Genomic DNA, 20296 nt, shown 5'->3' with positions numbered 1-20296 from the left:
CTTAAAATGTTAAATTAGTTTCTGACCTAAACTAGAGATATAGGTGGACCTGCTTGAGGTGCCTTTGTTTTTATGGAAAATGTTTTTTATTACACACACACCTTTTGCAAAGCCTTTTCCTTAAATCTCAACTTTTGGCTATCAATGTTAAAAGGTATAATCCGGCCCTGGCTGGTGTGGCTGTTGGTTGAGCGTTGTCCCGTGCAGATGATTGGTAAGAGTACTTGCCCAGGTTGCGGGCTAGATCCCGGTAGGGTTGCGTGTGGGAGGCAATTGATTGATGTTTCTCACATCGATATTTCTCCCTGTCTCTCCCTCTCCCTTCCTGTCTAAAAATCAATAAAGTCATGTTTTTAAAGGTATAATCCAAATTAATCTAAATTTAATTACAGATTGAAAATATTTTTCTCTTTACTGACTTAATTTTATTTTTTTCCATCACCATTTATCTACTCCATGCCCTTTTCCAACTCTACCCACCCACCTCCCCCCATCCCACAATTACCACACTGTTGTCCATGTCCATGAGTTATTTCCCCGCCCTTTTTTTTTTTTTTTTTTTTTGGTTTCATGTATTTTTATTGATTTCAGAGCGGAAGGGAGAAAGAGAGAGAGAAATGTCAATGATGAGAGAGAATCATTGATCGGCTGCCTCCTGCACACCCCACACTGGGGATGGAGCCCTCAACCCGGGCATGTGCCCTGATATAGAATCAAACTGTGACCTCCTGGCTCATAGGTCGACACTCAACCACTAAGCCACACTGGCCAGGCGATCTCTCTCCCTTTTCCACCCCCCTCAATCCCTCCATGTAGTGACTTAATTTTAAAAGCAGGCCTGAATAGGAGGCATGTATAAAACAATCATGTGGTACTATGAATAAGTTGCTATGTATCATATAAGATTGAGGATAGCTAATATTTAGCTTGCCTCTTATAATTTTCAGACTATTTTCTAGTTTCAACATACTCTAAGTATTTTGTCATCTAATTTTATAGATGAGGATGGCGCATTTTGATACGTATGACGTTAATTTCAAGTAAGCAATCACTGTCTACTGCCATCAGATGACAGTAGTTTTAAAAAACATTTTAATACGTATTAGAGTATGTTTTAAAAAGTAGAATGTTAATAAATGTTTTCTAATAGTGATTGTCATGTGTTTTTTTCCAACATCACACCATTATGCAAATATAAGATAAAACATAATCACCCAAATATACTATTTTACGATCATTAATACATTGTTATCACATGATGTTGGTGTGCTTTTAAATTATAAATGTTATATTACTCATATAATGAGAATTTTAAAGAGCAATTAAGTTCTTTTGCTTAAAAACTGATGTTTTCATAGTCTTAGAACCTGAAAATTTAAACTAGAAAAAAATATCAGGTCAAGGTATCCCAACCTTCCCTTCATTCAAGGCTTCTGAGGCTATAAGTAGGCTCAAATCTGAGAGTTTATTAAGGGCCTGTGACTCTGTTGTTGTTTTTTTATTTGAGTTAGATTTTTGTTCATTTGACCTAGAACTTTTATGCTCATACAGATCACAAAAGAGTTTAGCAGGCTTTCTGTTTCATTTCTGAGAACACTGCGTTGTTGTGCCCAGATTTCAAAGTTCCCAAGACCCCCAGGGAGCCAGTCAGTCCGATGCAAAAGCAAAGAGTCATCTATTTCAAACCCGGGTTTGGCTCCCCTGCCACACTCACCGATGCAACGGTAAGCTCCAGTGGCCAAGAGAGAGAGAGGCCTGATGGGACAGGGGGTTTTAAAGGGGGGTGGAGTGAGGGCAGGAGAGGGGACTGTGGGCCCCACTGATTGGCCAGGCGCGAGTCGGGTCATCTCTATGGCGCGCACGTCCCTTGATTGTCATTGGTTAGTTTAAAGAAATCCTGGGCGTGGCCAGCAGGGGCTTGGGCTTCCGGGAAGAAGGCACTCTCCTGAGCACATGGCGGCCGCCCCAAAAATGGAGGACCCAGGGCAAGATGGAGGGTGCAGTCCTAGCCCCCCCCAGGGCGAGCTGAGCCCGGGCTCCAGGGGCCAGTCCGGTTGCTGGGGGTCCAGTAGATCGACCAGTTCCAGCCCAGGCAGGAAGTCCACATCCTCCGTCTCGTTCCCGGGGGCGTCAGCGATCGCCTCCTCCTCCATCTCCTCGGGCGAGGGCACGCGCCCGCCCCGCCGCCGCTGCTGCTGCTGCCGCGTGGGTCCGGTCCGGGGGCGGTGGGCGGGTGGCAGCCTGAGCCGGGCTCCCGCCGTGGGCTGGGGAGTCTGTGCCCGAGGCCGCCAGCAGCGTGGTCAGGCCCCGAGACGACTGGCCCTTTCATGCGTAACAAACGAAAGCCATGGTTCTGTGTGCGTTCGACTAGCCTGATGGCTGCTGTGACTCTGCTGTCCTGTTGGGAGCCATTAGAAATATTGGCTTAGACAAAGCCATCTTAAAAACTATAAGTTTCTGGTTCCTCCAGAAATTCCTAATTACCAGAAACCACCTGTGTCTTGCAAATTGGCCAGCAGTTAAAGATAAACTACCCTCACACAGCCGCTAAATCACACATCTCCACTGATAAACACACAGCCATCCCGGAGCCTGCTAAAGCACACATCTCCGCTGATAAGCACGGCCATCAGGAGCCTAATAAATCTCTAGTAATAGACCCCTTTACCCACCCCCCTTCCCTAAAACAGTATATATTCTGCCGCGGTGAGAATAAAGTTGGAGGCTTGATCAGGACTTGTCTTGCCTCCATTCTTTCGTGTCCCTTGTTTGTCTCATTCTCCTAGGGTGTCTCTTCGTTCCCCCGTTGTTGTCCCGCGGGTCGGGGCACTGTCCATTGTGGCAGACTCTGGCCACCGAGTGCCACCACGTGGCCCCTGCCACCCAGGATCCAATTGCTGCCACTGCATTCAGGCTTTCCAGTTGGGTCACTGCAGTTCCCACTATAGCAGTGATGGCGAACCTTTTGAGCTCAGCGTGTCAGCATTTTGAAAAACCCTAACTTAACTCTGGTGCCGTGTCACATATAGAAATTTTTTGATATTTGCAACCATAGTGAAACAAAGACATATTTTTGATATTTATTTTATATATTTAAATGCCATTTAACAAAGAAAAATCAACAAAAAAATGAGTTCGCGTGTCACCTCTGACACGCGTGTCATAGGTTCGCCATCACTGCACTTTAGCGTGTGGCCTACAGAGAAGAGCAATCACAGAGCTCTTCAAGGGGCTCCACTCACAAATTTACTGCTCAAAGTATTGGACCTTCCCAAGATGGGTGAGTAGGTTTCACATGACAAACCCACTCTATGGTACTTTGCTATAGTAGCTCCGCAGACTAGTACAGCATCCTATATGGTGGAATTTCCCAGACTAGGCAGATGGATGTTAGATGATGTACCCTGGAAATCTGCTAGAATCTAGCAGCTAGATAATTTAAGGTGGTCTTGGTTATAAGGAAGAAGCCCTTGACAAAGATATCTGTGAAGCATTTGAAATTGTTTCATAAAATAAGCATAAAAAAGTAATGTTTTAAAAATAAAATTTAATATTAGAGTTAACAATTAACTATTTTTTTAATATCTCCTTAAGTTTATTTACCCAAGTGTCAAAAAACTTTTTTTGATGAGCTCTTATTAGGGAAAATTGCCTTAGGATTTGTGCAAGTATGTTTTGTGTATGGTTTTTGTTAATCCTTACCTGAGGCTGTTTTTTCCATTTATATTTAGAGAGTGGAAGGAAGGGAGAGAAACAATGATGTGAGAGAGACATATCAATTGGTTGCCTCCCACATATGTCCCTACTGGGCTTGAGGATCCTCCTGGATTGAATCTGCAACCCAGGTACCTGCCCTTGACCGGGAATCGAACCCAAGGCCCTTTGGTGCATGGGCCGACACTCTAACCACTGAGCAACATAGGCCAGGGCTGGGGTTTTTTTCCAGATGGGAATAAAGTATATAGTCCTTCCTGTATATGAAAAATGCAATATTATTTAGTATAAATGATTAGACAAATTAACTTGGAATGAAAATTGCATTATTATGTATAGCATTCACTTTATTAAAGTGAGTTTCAAACAAATGCTATTTGGATAAGTTTGATGGAGGTTGATCCTATCGATATATATTAGTAACTATTTGTTTTAAATGATACAACAAATTAGGACCCTCTCCTTTGTCCCATGCCCTGACATTAGTTGCCATTGTTTTCTGGTTCGGAGAAAATGCTGGCATTCATTGAGTCTGAATGCAGATGTCCAGTGATGTCTTCCCATTTACTTTGCTTTTTGATGTTCTTTTTCTCTTCAGAAACCATGTGAGTGTTTCTCATCCTAGTAAGTTACAGGTAGTCCCAAACTATGCATTTTCTTCAAGTGTTTATACGGGAAAAAAATCAGCCTATTCCCAAGTTTCTCAGTAAAGATATTCCTAGGGAAGGACTTTGAACTAGGACATGTTCCATGGCGGAGATACATGAAGCAGTAATTATAAGACAGGAAACACTTAAACACTAGTTATCGCTACCACAAAACTGACAAAATGCCATGCATGCCCCTTATCCTCAAACTATCCCGACCAGGGAAACTCCTACCAAAATCAAAGCAATTGCACCATCGAAAGAGCTTTTCTCATGAGGAGGTAAAACTTCATGATCCACAAGATGTAAATGCAAATAGGAATGTCATTATTGCCTTGTAGTGAAATAAACATGAGGCAACACACTAAAAATAGGTAGTAGGCTATAAACTGAAGCATGAATTTTGGTCAAAGTGGGGACTTGTAGGTGCATGTATGTTTCATACAAATGAACTTTAGGTGTATAGTCCAAGTGCACCTCGTCCAAAGAATGTAACACAAAGGAAATCATCCCTGTGAATAAGCATTTAGGGTCTAAAAGAGGTTGAACTACAGTGTGCCCACAAGCCTGTCAGTGTATTTCCAGGAGGTTCCAGTCCAGTAACAACTGTCTTCAGTTGCTATGGGTATTGTATCTATGCAGCACCTAGAATCATTCTGTCTGTACAATAGATGGCTCATAAGTGCAAATTAAACCAGGAAGTCTCTTGTCAAGGTAGTTTTGGACAAGGGTAGGTACTGGGAACTTTTTCCCCCATAACCTTACTTTTCATCATACAGATATTTCTGTAGCACACACAAAAGCATGAAATTTACAGAATTACAGGCATCTATGAGAAAATTGACCAGTATATTAAATTGAATAAAATGTACGCTGCTGGAAAAATGATCCTGGAGTATTTATCAATGGCGTGGGTGTCGATCCTCATGCTCACGTAGCTGTTCCTCCGACTTTTCCTCTGCAGGGAGCTCCTCTCGGAGGCCAGGGTGAGCTGCACCATCATCCTGTCTGGCTTCTCGCCATTCTCTGGCGTGTAGTTGCCGAGGTCATTCACCTCCACGTCGCTATAGCCGCTATCCAGCATGACAGCACGCGGCTGAGGTGGTCCACAGGTGCAGGGAAGCTGCGAACACAGCAAACACACGTTGGGATGTGAGCTCAGCGTCCTCTCTCAGAAGCCCCTCTTAGGAGAGACTGCATAGCGGAGAGGGTGGCCTTTTTCTAGTTTCTTTTATTCCCAGTTGGGGTGGGAGGTGGGAAAATAATGGTGGTGGCACAGTAAACATTCTAAAGTAGCAGGTTATTTGTTTAACTAAAGTCTACAAATCAACTCTTAGGAAACTTCATGTCATACCAGAGACCAAGAAGAATGTTCATGGCCAGAGAACCGCCCTGTTCTCCACCAGACCATTAACTGCTAGCAGCCGGGATACAAATGTTTACAGATAACACTCCTGAGAGACGGAGAGGAGTGGGAGGAGGAATTTGAAAAGCGCGGCATCGTGGCAATAGTTTGCTACTATATAGTTAGAGTTTTCTGTAAGAGATAACCACTGAGCTGCAGGCAGGAGGAAGAAAGAAAAATCAGGTGGAAGGGAAAATAACCTGGAAAATGACGTGAGGTGTTTGAGATCACGTATGAAGAGAAATTCCTTAGAATAGCATATGTGCTTCTCTGGAAGCTTCTTTTTTTAAAAAAAAAATATATTTTATTGATGTTTTACAGAGAGGAAGGGAGAGAGATAGAGAGTTAGAAACATCGATGAGAGAGAAACATCGATCAGCTGCCTCCTGCACATCTCCCACTGGGGATGTGCCCGCAACCCAGGCCCTTGACCGGAATCGAACCTGGGACCTTTCAGTCCGCAGGCCGAGGCTCTATCCACTGAACCAAACCGGTTTCGGCTGGAAGCTTCTTTAATTACACCTCTGCGCTATTAAATAATTTGTTCCACTATGCTGAATTGGCACTTATTTTTATCACTATGAACACCACCAAAATTAAAGGGACCAACGTCTTCGTGAACTTGGCTTAGCAGCTCCTGGTATATGGTAGGTGCTAAGTTAAGTGCTTGAATGAATGAGGATGTAGCCCAGAGTGAATTGCACACTGCTTCAACGTGGTAGCTTCCAACCCCATCAAGTAGGTGGAAGAAGGCGTGTCAGCCCCATTGTACAGAGGACCTCTGACCTGCCCAAGGTCCAAGGGCCAGAGCTAGACCAGGCTACATGCCTGAGCAGACACTTCAGCTCGTGGGAAAGTCACCTTCTCCCGCAGCTTCCGCTCCTTCCGCTCCTGCACGGTGGTCAGGTAGTTGACGGCCGCGTACTCCAGCACCGAGAGGAACACGAACACAAAGCTGACCCAGAGGTAGATGTCCACGGCCTTGATGTAGGAGACGCGGGGCATGGAGGCGTTCACGCCCGTGATGATGGTGGACATGGTCAGCACCGTGGTGATACCTGCAAACAGAGTGAGAAACAAGCACCTGCTTGTCTTCCACCCAGCATACCAGAGGGCTTCACACCTCTGTTCTTTGTCCCTCCTGCTCCTTCGGCCTCGAATGTCTACATCCCTGCCCCTCTGTCTAACAAACACTCGTCCTTCAAGATTGAGCCTTTATGAAGCTCTCCAGTTCCTCCTCCCCTCATATCACCCTTCCCCACTTTGTATACCTGCTTACTCTTCATAGCACCTGCATCACCTCCTATTGCTAAGAACCCCAGACATTTTGGCAGCAAGACATTTATTTCCATTCAATGGTTAAAAGAAAAATTACATAAATGTTTCTTGTAACTACTTCTCCAAAGAAGGGAACAAGTGCTTGGGTTTATTTGACTATTGGTGTCCTTGTTGTGTGGTCTCGTCTTGTAGTTCCAGGCCTGTATCATCAACTATCAGGACACCTCTGGCAGACAAACCGCCCCCCCTCCCCCATCCACTGGGCCTGCCTGCCTATTCAGCAATGTCCATTTTATCAAAGATGATGATGTAAACCTCATTTAAAGGAGACAGGTATTTAAAATTAGAATGTATATGTATGTTTTTCGCACAGGAACTGTTTAAGCAACAGAACAACTGTTAAAGGACAGGGCATCTGTCAGTGGAAATTTGCTCTGGATTTCAAATTAAGCTCAGAACATTTGCTTGCAAACACTAAATCACAGGGATTGGGGTCATCTTAAGGGCCAGCTCCAACCCAGTTTCACTAAAAGCTGGTGGGTCACCCTCGCCCTTGAAGCCCCTGAACTGTCTGAGCAATGATAGTGTGTGATTGAGTAGATGCAATATTCATTTATTTATTATTTTAAATAATTTTATTGATTTTTAGAGGGAGAAGAAGGGAGAGGGAGAGAGAGAGAGAAAGACATCAAGGTGAGAGACAACAATTGCTGCCTCCTGCACACCCCCTACCAGGGATCAAGCCCACAACCTGGGCATGTGCCCTGACCAGAAATGGAACCAGCAAACTTTGGTGCATGGACTACGCCCAACCAGCCGAATCGCACTGGCTAGGGCTAGCCAGTGCAATATTTAAAAAGGGGAAGAGAGTTGGTGGCAAATTGCTATAAATGGAATGTTCATAGAATAGGGGTTCTCAGACTTGAGTACGCATAAGAATTAGTGGGAGAACTTGTTCAAAATGCAGATTCCTGGTCGTCTCTCTGGATTCTCATTCTGTACATATAGATGATATGCAGGATTCTTCTTTTTTAAAATGTCCCTTGGAGATCCTGTCACAAAGATTCCTTGGGCCACTTTTGAGAAAACCTGTTATAGAGTGTGATTTCCTTTTGCAAGTGGGCAGAGAGAGCACCCACGGACCGAGATCACCCATCCCAAAACGAGGCTCAGACAGGACTGAAATTGGAACGTTTACATGGGCACCGGTGGGAGTGGGGGAGAGGAGGGGGCCTGAAAACAATTTTTCTACCTGGATTTTTAATAATGGCGCTTTACCTGTGAATAAAGAACTTGCAGTGTGTCCAAGTTTTAACGCCAAATAGTGGTTTACTAGTAGGAGCACTTTGAAATGAAGGGTTTTATCTGGAAGGCATTATTTGTATTTTCAGATGCTTGGAATGTGCACTTGAAATATTCCTTACCTAAGGGGACTCTGGCAGGCACAGCTCTGCGGTCAATCCAGAAGGACACCCAGGACAGCATGACCATCAGGGTGGCAGGGAAATAAGTTTGGAGCAAGAAGAAGAAGATGTGGCGACGCAACGTGAAGTTGATGTACAGACGGTTGTACCAGCCTGGGGGACACAAGGAAGAAAATACAGCACACACCATAGCTATTCAGCTCCTTCATAAATCAAATTTTATTCAGGGAACCATCAATGTCTTAGACACTCCACTGGAACCTGGCCAGACCTTTACAAAGTGGAGGTGAGAAAAACCATGGAACGGAGTGATTATATGTTACCCATACCACACGGATGATTCCATCTCAAGAAATCTTTGACCCCTGTTCTATACACAAAGGGAAGGTCATTTAAGGCTCTTGTTACTCACACGATGGACAGGACCCAGCAGCATCACCATCACCCAGGAGCTTAGAAGTGTAGACTCTCGATCCCCACCCCAGATCTACTGAATCAGAATTTTCTCTTAATAATACTCCCCATGTGATTCACACACACATTAAAGTTGGAGAGGCACAGATTTAAACAACCCCGTTTGGATGGTTTTATGGAGGAAAGTGTGTTTTAAGTTAGAACATCAAGCTAAACACAGCACCGCGTTTAGGAACACAGTGAACAATCACAGGTCCAGTCACGCCTCAGCTTGGACTGTGTGGTCTTTACAAGGGAAAAATATGCATGGAGGAGTTCAGAGGAATGGGAGAACAATGAAAGGAAAAGGTAAGATAAGCTCGAGATGACAAGGACTGGAAATAAAATGGGGACTTGGCAACATTAATTGGAAAACTTGGCATCCAATTGGCAAGTTTAATGCAATGTTTATAATTATAACAGTTCCCAAAAGTGACTGTAGAGGTTCTGTGGACTGAATGTTTTGTGTCCCCAAACCCACCCCTGAAATCCATATGTTGAAACCTAATGCCCAATGTGATGGTATGGTGAGGAGGGACCTTTGGGAGGTGATGAGGTTACGAAGGTGGAGCCCTCATGAATGGGATTAGTGCCCTTACACAAGAGACCACAGAGAGTCTGGGAGGACACAACGAGAAGGGGGCTGTCCATGAACTAGGAGGTAGGCTCTCATCAGACACTGAATCTGCCAGCACTTTGATCTTGGACTCCCCAGGTCCCAGAACCGTGAGAAACAATTTCTGTTATTTAGAAGCCAGCCACCCAATCTGTGGTATTTGTGAGAGCAGCCCAAACAGGCTAAGACAAAAGGGAATCTCACAGTGCTAAAGGTTCAATGGATGGGGAGCCCCTGAAGAACCAAGATTTATGGGTGATATGTAAAGAAGGTAAGATGTGTTAGATTGCCATAATATGTTGGAAGTAACAGGTTGCCCAATTTTTACATCAGAAAGACCTAAAAGGTTGCACTTCCCTCTGTAGTCAATCATGCTATGTATTAGCAATGGAAACTGCATAAAGATCCTAGCAAAATCATCCTGAAAGGTGATTCATCAAGAAAGAGGCAAGGGCTGGAAAGAGGAGAGACCTCAGCTGTTAACTTCAGATTCCAGAGGGAAGACCACAGAGCATACCCTCAGGCAACAGGAGGTGGCAAGCCTGCCCAGAACCTTAGTTCAAAAAACAAATTGCCCACAGGGAAATGACCAGTAGTTCTTGCACCGAGGCTCACAAGAAGGTCATGAGAAGGATCTGTGCAAGCAGCTCAGTAAGAGAAGATCCCTTAAGACTGGAGCCCCGCAGAGGGCCTGGCTGAAGCAGAGAGAATGTGAATGGAAAATGACAGACCTGAAGTTGGACTGCTTCTTGCCTGCAGAGAACAGGGGGTTTGGTAATCGTATCAGGGTGAGCTGCCTGATGCTAAACAGTCATTACTGATGTTTTCTAGGTTCTCACTTCTGATGCCTTGTTGACGTCAAAAAATCACCTCCACCCAATGCTCACCACCCCTTGACCTGATTTAGCTTTCCCTTCTTTGGTGCCTAATTCAAGTGGCACAGGCTCTACTCACTTGGCAGCCAGTTCGAACCCTTTTTTAAAATAGAGGATGGCCCATCCCAGTCAGGCTAGCGCTCGCCAGACCCTCAGCCCACCCTACGCCCACCTGTGCTGCTGTAGAAGGCCAGCTTAGCGGTGGTGTGGAATTCTTGAATGAGGAACTGGGAGAGTGAGATCCGCTCATCTGTCTTTAATGAGTCATTGCCTTTTTTCCAGTACAGCATCAGGTCATCTTCTGTATAAGCATCTGAAAAGATGGGAGAGAGCATGAGGCATGTGGCGGTGGGGAGACACGCCTGTCTGTGCAGCTCTGTGGCGTAGAGCTCCTAATTCCTGCAAAAGGGTTCACTCCGCAATTCAGCCTGCCATCTAGTCAATTAAACCAAACGGAATCGCTGTTTCTGTAGACCACAAGTGGTTAAATAATGGCAGAATTGCATATGGTTTTCAGCCTTCAAAACCAGGGCAATTTAGCCCTTTCTTCTTTCCAAGTGTAGGGGTGCATCACTGGTGGCAAATGCTTTTGCCACTCTCCGTGATAAGGAAAAGACCCAGAAAGAGACGGGAGCAGAGCACATCCCTGTCCTGCAGGCCTCCCGCTGCTCCTGTCAGAACTACGTAGGAGCTGCATGCTAACGTATGGCACAAGGCTACTCACAGCTTTCAATTTCAAGCGAGCAGGTTTGTGTGTCCAGGGGAAATCGGCTGAAGTCCATATTGCACATGGCGGTCACTGTAACCCTGAAAACAAGAAGAAACGTCCGGGTTCTCAGAGGATGCAAACTACAAGTGCACAACGCAAAAACAGACAGAAACGGCCTCCTTCTTATAATTCCTAAGCAGTGCATCAGGACTTAGATGGAGCAGTTTACGAGTGATACCCTCCTTAGCATACTCTTAAGTATTTAAGTTTAACCCCGGTGTCGATGTGAGGCAAACAGAATGCCTCTGCTAACTCCTATCACGTTCATGCATTTTAAAGAAGCAATGGTCTCAGTCAGTATAACTGTGATATAAAAGAAACCATAAGACCGTACATATGCAGGCATACCTCATTTTATTGTACTTCACTTTATTGTGATTCACAGATGTGTCTTTTTACAAACTGAAGGCAAGACCCCCCCCAGCAGCAAAAAGATTATGACTCGCTTTATTGCAGTGGTCTAGAATTGAACCTGCAATATCTCCGAGGTATGCCTGTGTTGTTCCTCTGGTTTGAGGTAAATTCAAAGTTCTTCTGTTCTTTTATTGATCATATTAATATCAATATGTTGGTATTCAATATGTTGATATTGATTATATTGATATTATATTTGTGTACTATGTTTCAGAAGTAATATTAATGAACCCTTAATGCCAGTTGCCAAATGCAGCACTTTTTTTTAGTGTTCATATTTTTATATTGATAATAATGTCTACTAATGAATATAGATGTTTTTAGTGCATAAGCCCATGGAGACTATATAATGGAAAAACACTGAGAGATCTTAGTGTACCAACATGCAAGCATCTAATGGTTTTGTTCTATAATTACACAGGAAAACAGGCTTCTGAATCAAAGAATAAACAAGTAGATCATCAGTCATAGAAGAAAGCTCTCCCATCTTATGGCAGGACATGACTAATATGGCTGGTATTCAACATACTATTTTTTCTTCAATAACAGAAAATTGGCTACGTAGAAGTAGAAAAACAGACATGGGTTAGATTACACCACAGACTGTGCTTGTTCAGTGTGTGGGTTACAAGTGGAGAAGCATCAAGTCAGGATGCACCCACCCACATTCCGGTCCACATACACTTAACTCTCCCAACAACTCCCTGGCACCCAGAATGCTCTTAATAGAAATGTATTCGGTTAATTCATCAATGAAAAGATGAAGTTGGAAGATGGTATATTAGAACATATTTTTAAAAAAATATATTTTATTGATTTTTCACAGAGAGGAAGGGAGAGAGATAGAGAGTCAGAAACATCGATGAGAGAGAAACATCGATCAGCCGCCTCCTGCACATCTCCCACTGGGGGATGTGCCCGCAACCCAGGCACATGCCCCCGACCGGAATCGAACCTGGGACCCTTCAGTCCGCAAGCCGATGCTCTATCCACTGAGCCAAACCGGTTTCGGCTAGAACATATTTTAGGAGTTAACCTTTTGCTGACAGAGTTGACAATATCCAGCTACTCTATGTTTTTCCCCAAATAAATCTCAAAATGGTAGTGTTTAGAAACTTAGGCCTCTTTTTCCCCCCCTTTTAAATCAAACAAACTCATGATTTTATTTGCAATAAAAGCACCAAATCATCTGTTTTTAGGCACAAGGAGGCTCACTGACAACTTTGATTCTGAACACTCAGGACTTCCCTTCTCTTGTTCCCTCTGTTCTGCCTCATGCTGTCACATCCAATGATGTGTTGAATCAGACATCTACCGGCTCATGAGAGCCAATAGCTGCATTTTCAGGAGGTTTGCAAGCTGGTTGTTAAACATAGCCATTATTAAAAATAAGTTATATAAATTTAAAATTAAATAAGTTAAGTGCTAAAAATAAACGTAATAAATATTCAAAACTCATCACTTCTGAATTATTTTCTATTATCTATACTCCTGAAGTTACCTACATCTACTATACTGTATTTATATGATGGAAATACTATCTAAAGATGAGCTACCACCCATTTCTTCCCAATACTGCATTCAGTGATCAGATAGCTTGAAATCAGCCAGGATGGGCATATCTACACTACAGAAACTGGCAAATTCTGCAAATCAGGGCTTAATTTATTGCTTTGCTGACTGTTTAGACTTAAGAAAGTGTCTAAAGAAAGCAGATTAAACCTAACATGTATTATGGCTATCACCATTACATGCAAAAAAAGGGGGCTTAAGCGAACCGCAGAGCTGCAGGAGGGGGGTCATTGAAAAGAATGCATTATTTATTTCTCTGACTCCCACTAGAAAAATAAAACTTTTATTATAGTAAAGGTTTTCCATTGAAATGTAACAGACAGGGTGGAACATAAGTCATAGCTATCAGCTTGAGGAATCTCCCCAAGTGTATTTTCAAGACTGAGTAATTCTTGACTCGCGTGTAAGAGTTCATTTTTCTTGATGTTGAAAAGTTGACAGCTCCTGAAGAGTTAAAGGCCAGCTATTCAACGCCCAAAAGCAAAGTACCTGTTGTAGAACCAATGGCTTTCTTGGTTAAGGCAAACTGCTTGCCTTTCTTCCCAAGCTTGAGGCCTAAAAACACACCAACCCGCAGGTACAAACACCAACCTGCAGGTACAAGGGCCCCGAGGGCGGCCGGGCCTCACCTGAGGCTGTAGAGCACTTTCCCGTCCGGCTGGACCCGCAGCATGACGTTGTCCGTGGTGGTGTCGTGGATGAAGGAGCGCTTGGAGTGCACAAAGAACATGTCAGGGACCCAGATCTTCTTCACCAGCCGCCCGTCAAACGTCATGCTGAGGTTGTTGGTGCTGGGGAAGGACAGCCTCCCGTCCTTCCAATAGTGCCTCAGGTAGAGGGTCATGGTGAAGTCCTGGGCAGAGGGCAGAGAGGGGCACCCCACACACTGAACCCACTGGTTGTCAGCAAGGCATTCTCTGCCCTTGTGGAGCCATCACCTGGCTGGGAGTGAAACAGCTGCCAGCACTGCGCCCCCTGCCGCTGCCAGAGGCTCCCGGGCACACACAGGGGAGCAGGAGACTCAATGTCTCTGGAAACAGCTCTCAACCCGAGAGTGGGGTTGGAGGCTGAGGGGGATGGATGAATGCCCCAGCGCCCTGGACACTCAGTTGGGACAACCCTGAAGTGTGCTCTGTGCTGACTCCCAGAGTACCCCAGTGGGACGGCGTTTCACTCCCCAGTAGTAAGCGATTTGATGGCACTGCCCTTTTCGCTCCATTCCCTTCCCTGCCGCACCTTCCCACTCGCTTCTCATGTTTCCTGGAATCACCTCCCAAATAAAGGCCGTGTGCTAAAATGCTGTCTCAGGTCTGCTTCTTGGGGGACCAAACTAAGATAAGGCCCCCAAAAGTTCCGTAAGTCAAGAAGTTCTAGACTGTTCCATTTTTTAAATCTAAACCCAAAGATGACAAAAAGGACACTCTGCTTCTGCATTTCCACAGCCAGACAGAATCCGCAGCAGTGGGAGGTGCCTGGCCACTTGGCAGCGGCAGCCTTGGGCCCTGCTCTGTATGTTCGAGAGCCTTTGCCCAGAGAACACTTCCTGATGCCAGGAGCCAGGCCCAGGAGGACGAAGATCAACCCTGTCATCTGGCTCTGCTTCATACCACTTGGGTGGCTGTTGGTAAGTGTCTTACTCTCCCTGAGCCACCTGTACCACGAGTGTAGGAATGCCTACCGCCGGGGCAGAGCTCTGGCCAGCACCGGCCCTGCGTGGATTCCCTTGGCCGGAAAGAGTAGCACTTACCATATCGACTTCTGAGATGCTGTCCAAGCTTTCCACCTGCACATCCACGCCAACAGGAATGGCCGGACCTGCGGACAGGGAATGGCAAGAGCATTTAGTCTTTTAACTTAAACTTTTACTATGAAAGATTTAGGCATAAGGAGCATTCCCCCCTGGAACCTCAGTGTATGTCAGATTTCAAGGTCTGGTGTTCCCACATGCCACGCTGAAGTCAAACCAGAGATAAAAGAATGGAATCATGGGCTGGCTCCCTGGAATATTCCAGCAAAAGTCTAAAAATATATAATGGTCTTATCATCCAGGTGATTCTGAAACAAGGACGTTAATGTACCACATCCCTGGTTGGTTACACATGCTCCTGTAAAGCTACAATGAAGACCGAGGTCAAAGCTGATCAGAACCAGGTCTGGCCTGAGGAGTTACTCCTGAGCATGAGGCCCTCCACTTTATTTTTTATATCTTCCTCCTGATTCTTCGCCCTCTTTCATCGTGGAAGCCAACGCCTCTGTCAGGCCATGGGAAAGGCACTGCTTGGTACATAGGCACCCAGAACCAAAGTCATACTCAGATGATTTGCCAGGCCCACAGATCTGCTTCTTAGCCCCGTGATGGAGTAGCTTGGGGGTGGTGAGGGGGTGATACACCAGGTGTCCTTGAAACCGTTAGATTTTTTATTTTATTTTTTTGCATTTCTAGGTCATGAAAACTTAATATTCAAAAAGGTGAAAAAAGAAAATGTTCTAAAGGGAGCGGGTTGCTGCCCCTTTTCCTCCCTGTTTTCAGGCACGTGGGGCAGGCACAGAGCACACTTGGATCATCATGTGAAAATGTGGTTTGAATCCAACAGCAGCAGATTATGGCCTGAATAGAGACTCCCTTCTAGAACTTGTTTATTCTTTGGGTGAAAGTACTGGAAAACATAAAAGGCATGAGAATGATTTCTAAAATAAGTATTTTTTTTCTAGGAAAAACACCCCATAAGGATGAAATCCTATTTGACACTAAAGGGGCTGAAATCCGGCAGCTGCAGGCTAAGCTTCAAAGGGCTTTGACATCCCTCTACACTAAATGACTATTTTTCTCAAGCTATTTTCATTTAAGTAAACCCAGCAGTCCACCCTCTGCCCTCAGATATGTACCGAGGGTTCTGTCTGCCCGCTCCCAGATGAGAACAAATTTAGCTCAAGGTTGTTATTCAGAGCATTTCCAGAGGCAGCTTTGGGCTGCAGCTGTCCTGTCTCCCCATGCCCTTCCCACAGCCAGCTGCTGGCTTCTCCAACCCTGAGCCACCCTTGCCAGGAGCAGTGGCCTGAGGACAGCTCGGCCTGGCCACAGACCAGCAGGCACCTCCTGAGAGTGTGTTCAGCAGAGCCTGGGTGGGGCCGGGCAGGGCCAGACAGGACAGATGCTAAGAAGATGCCGGGGGCTCAGTGCCTTGTCCACCAAGCACAGCCGAGGCAGACCTGATAAAGGGAGAACAGAGCTGGGCGGTCCCTTGGCTTGACTTTTGCCCATAGACCGTCTGATGAACCCAAAGAAAGAAGACGATTCCCAAGAGCGCACGTCTCATACCTCCGAAGCCGGGCCTCATGCTGAAGTCATGGTCATCGATCCGCAGAAGCTGCTCTGACTTTGTCAGTGGCGATTTGGTGATGTCAGGGCTTCGTTTCAGAACTGGGCTGCCAAGGGGAAAACAGGTTGATCACATATTCTAATTAAGCCGGATAAAAAACCATTTGCATTCGGACTTGATCTTGACAGGTTTGATGGGATGTGTTAATTCTTCTTTTAAGCTACTGGGTATCCTCTCTTCCTTGCACCAGCTTCCTGGATAAATGAACTGAAAGTCCAAGATAGTGATTTAGAAACATGACTGAGGGGCTTTAAAACACCAACGTCCAGGACCTCCTCAGAGTTTCTGGGTGGCCTGGGAATGGGGCCTGATAGCTAACCCGGCTAAATAATTTATCCAGGAGCATGCAACGAGTAGGTGGCAAACAGATTTTGAATACAACTGAATTTCAACGTTTATGTTAAATCATCAAGTCCTCACACAAGCGTAAAGGGGTAGAAGTTTTATTCCCCTTTTATAGTAATAAAATTGAGGTCCCACATGTTAAATCAATTGTCCAACATTCCCCTGTTTTGTGCATGTGTTCACCTTGCTTCCCATGTTATTTGTATAAATCATGAAAAGAAGCCTGGATACAAATGACCACCAACTTGTGAGCTTAGAATCTGGGTGAAATTAAGTGAGCCCTTGAAAAGTTTAGGTTACATAACATGAAAACTTAACCTGGCTGGTGGAGGGTCCTCAAGTTGGGTCCATCATTCTGGAAAGCAGTTCTGCCAAATAAGTCTGGAGATTTCAATGTTCTCAGGCCATTTGACCCTTTACTTCCAGGAGGCCATCCTAATTCAATAATTGTGTATGTAGGCAAACATTCTTTTGTACAAAGATATTCTTACAATAACAAAGGAAGCAACTAAATGTCTATAAAATAGAGGAAACTGCTTGAACGGTGGTATGTCCTGCCTTATTATGCATATTATGGGTTATATGCAGCCATTCAAATGGACTTTAAATGAGTAAACATGTTGACAAAGTCATATTAAATACAATAAGGTTACAAAACTATGTGCACAGAACAATCCCACACTAGTCAATATACAATATATATTTAGGTAAGAAAACACTGGGAGGAAAATGTACAAAAATGTTAAGGTTATTTCTGGGTTTGGGGGTTATGGATGATTTCTGTGTGTTTTTAAAACTCTTTTCTCATTTAACAAAATTTAAATAATTGTCATGTATGTCTTTTATAATTTTAAAAAAATGAAAGTTCTCATAAGTAATTTTTTTTTTTAAAGAAAATCTGTTTTGCTCTCCAGGACTTCGCTTTAATATTGGTGTTTACCAATAAGCCGCCACTCTAACCCCAGCTTAGGAGAGAGGCGGAGAAGTTTTTGATGACAACAATAGGGTTTGTTGCTGATGTTGCTTTTAATCCTCATGAGCACAGTTGACTCAAATAATCTCTGTGGCTGCAACAGCTCCACACATTCCACTGTTTGCTCAAACAGCTTCTGACTCTGACAGAAACAGGGCTTATGGCTTGTGCACAGTCATCTCTCTCCGTGCCCAGGACTCGCCATGGCCCCTGGCTGGCTCAGCTCCCGGCTTTGTGCTGTTGCTAAAGCAGCCCGTAACCGGCGCTGTGAGCCACAGCCGGCTGTTCAGGAGCCACGTGTGCAGCACTCTCTCAAACCTTGGATCAGGGCACTGAGGAGCCAGACACCCAGCCCCCCGCCAGCCCCAAGCTCCAGAAAGCTGGACTTCCTTTATATTAATTTCTTTTCCAACCTCGATGCATATCTACATCCAGAGATAAAGACAGCTAAAGCTCAGTTTGGACCAAAGCCTGGGAAGGAACCAAGAGTCAAGCATGTCCTCACTGCCTCTATTTCCTCCTCAGTGAAGAGAGCGCTGGGTGAGGTTTTCTCCAAAAGCCCTGATTGGTCGATGGGTGTTGGGCACGCATGTGTGCAGGTAGGCACCTACATACCAGCGCTGTCATGAGAGCTGCCCAAGTGACTCTGGGTGAGGAAGCAGCAGCCTGGTCTGTCTAAGCTCCCTCCTCTCGGGCTGGTACGGCCAGGGTGGCAACGAGAAGCCAGCCGGTCTGCAGGCAGCTCCATCCCTCACCCTCCCCGTTTACCAGGGGAGGACAAGCTAATGATCCTTAGCCATTATTGTTCAGAGCAACCTGCTTTGTTCCCTTTTAAATGATTTTTAAACGGACCCGCAAATCCAGCAGAAATAATCAGAACTAATAGGACCATTCTCACTAATTTGAGGTCCCAGTGGTTGAGAATTTGTAGCTTTGTTCCAACTTAGAATGTAGATATCAAATAATGTGCCTTTAGTGTTTTTTTTTTATATAAATGTGCCTATACTGTATTCGTTTTTCCAGAATTTATCTCTCACCTGGGACAATTCATAAGAGATTGAAGAATACGCAATGATAGCGATGTATCTGATCTGGCATCATTTAAAAATAAAACATAATCCTCACTTCCTAAGAGGAGGGAAGCAGGAGAACAAAGGGCAAAGGAAGGAAAAGGCACCCGCAGACAGCACCATAGGCTGGGAAAGGTCCCAGGACAGGACAACATCGTAAGCCTTTTCCCTACGCCCTCCACCCTAAACGTCCACTCACCTGCCTTTCTTAGACATCTCCTGGCCTTCTCCTCCTCGCCAGCGCACTCCGCTTGCAGTGGCACAAACCCATCCCCACCACAAAAGGAACACGCCAGCTTTCATATTCTGGACAGCCAAATCCAAGCAGTTCTCTCAAGAAACAGCAAAAAGGAAAAGACTGTTATTTTTCTCTCTTAAGACATTATTGGTCTGTTCGTTATTAGAAGGATGTTTGCTCATGCAAAGAAACCAAAACACAACAAACATACGAACCCACAGCATGTAATCTGGAGAGCAGTGTGGAAGCAACTTCCACTAAACCTATAAATCCTCCTGCGTCAGATGTCAGGGATTTTCTGAACTGAAGTAGAAGTCCTGTTTCCCAGTGGAACAATTATTTTGACTGGTCTAAATTACTTCATCGTCAGATGTGGTAAATATGTTTGTAAACATCTATATTTTCTGGTCCAATGAAGAAGCAAATAAAAATGAACCAAAGCCATTTCCAAACTGAGAAATGTCAGAGGTACAGAACTGCTCCTATGCCACATGAATGTGCTCCTTTCTGCATCTATTTTAAGCTTCCAGCAATTACCATTTGCTTTAGCTGGATTTGGACAGCTCCCTGCCCCCACTCTTTCTGCGGTTGAATCTGTGGAACCAGGGCTGGTACTGGGCACAATCAAACCGTGAGTGCTTATTCAATCATCTAGTGACTCTCTGAACAACCCCTCAAATATTTGGGCAAAAATCCTTGGGAATTGGGCACCATGGTCTCCTTCCTGTGAGGCAACCCTTATGTCTTGTTTTATAAGCTCTTTCTACCACACTAGGTTTTTTAAATGTCTTTTTTTAATTTAAATGAATTAGAGGTTATAAATATGAATGAGCAGTGAAGAGTCGGTATGAAAAAAACACATATATATAATCCTCCACCCTCAAAAGAGAGAATGAAGAAAGGCAACACTAAGGATTTCTACTTTTAAAAAATACCACGGCTTGCTATTTTAGATTACTTGAATTTATCCCTCTCTCCGGCTGGAAATGAGCGTACTTACGAAGTACAAGGTACTTTCAGCAGGGTCATGGACATCTTAGATGGCTTTGAACTTTTCTTTTTGCAGGGCTTTGGACATTTTTGACTTGCTGTACTGCACTCTCTTTTGGAGATAATCCCTCTA

The 20296-nt window shown here is 44.6% G+C and overlaps 1 protein-coding gene and 1 long non-coding RNA gene across 2 annotated transcripts; one reads left to right on the top strand and one right to left on the bottom strand.

Moving 5' to 3' along the window:
• Positions 1-5119: 5119 nt before the first annotated feature.
• GABRR1 (gamma-aminobutyric acid type A receptor subunit rho1) lies at positions 5120-19399 on the bottom strand. The gene is made up of 9 exons (XM_059700927.1): positions 19135-19399; positions 16487-16593; positions 14915-14982; positions 13797-14020; positions 11137-11219; positions 10585-10725; positions 8469-8621; positions 6628-6824; positions 5120-5484 (listed from the first exon to the last, which is right to left on the bottom strand). The coding sequence occupies exons 1-9, from the start codon at positions 19236-19238 to the stop codon at positions 5191-5193; spliced, it is 1371 nt and encodes a 456-aa protein (XP_059556910.1). The 5' UTR covers positions 19239-19399; the 3' UTR covers positions 5120-5190.
• On the top strand, positions 6273-13526 carry LOC132237070 (uncharacterized). Its single transcript, XR_009453453.1, has 3 exons — positions 6273-7377; positions 8436-12111; positions 12795-13526. It is a non-coding gene; the product is annotated as an uncharacterized LOC132237070 (long non-coding RNA).
• Positions 19400-20296: the final 897 nt, after the last annotated feature.

This window comes from Myotis daubentonii, chromosome 6 (genome assembly GCF_963259705.1).
Source record: "Myotis daubentonii chromosome 6, mMyoDau2.1, whole genome shotgun sequence".
Taxonomy (NCBI): domain Eukaryota; kingdom Metazoa; phylum Chordata; class Mammalia; order Chiroptera; family Vespertilionidae; genus Myotis; species Myotis daubentonii.
Note: the sequence above shows the minus strand (reverse complement) of the source record. Positions and strands in the feature narration are given on the sequence as shown.

Bases quoted from the DNA above. Each gene is read 5' to 3' on its own strand.
- GABRR1 (XM_059700927.1), bottom strand. From the start codon at position 19,238: ATGAAAGCTGGCGTGTTCCTTTTGTGGTGGGGATGGGTTTGTGCCACT. The intron at 6,825-8,468 runs GTAAGGAATATT...CTCTGTTTGCAG, and splicing joins GCCTGCCAGAGTCCCCTTAG to GTATCACCACGGTGCTGACC. The intron at 5,485-6,627 runs GTGACTTTCCCA...CTGTGTTCGCAG, and splicing joins AGCGGAAGCTGCGGGAGAAG to CTTCCCTGCACCTGTGGACC.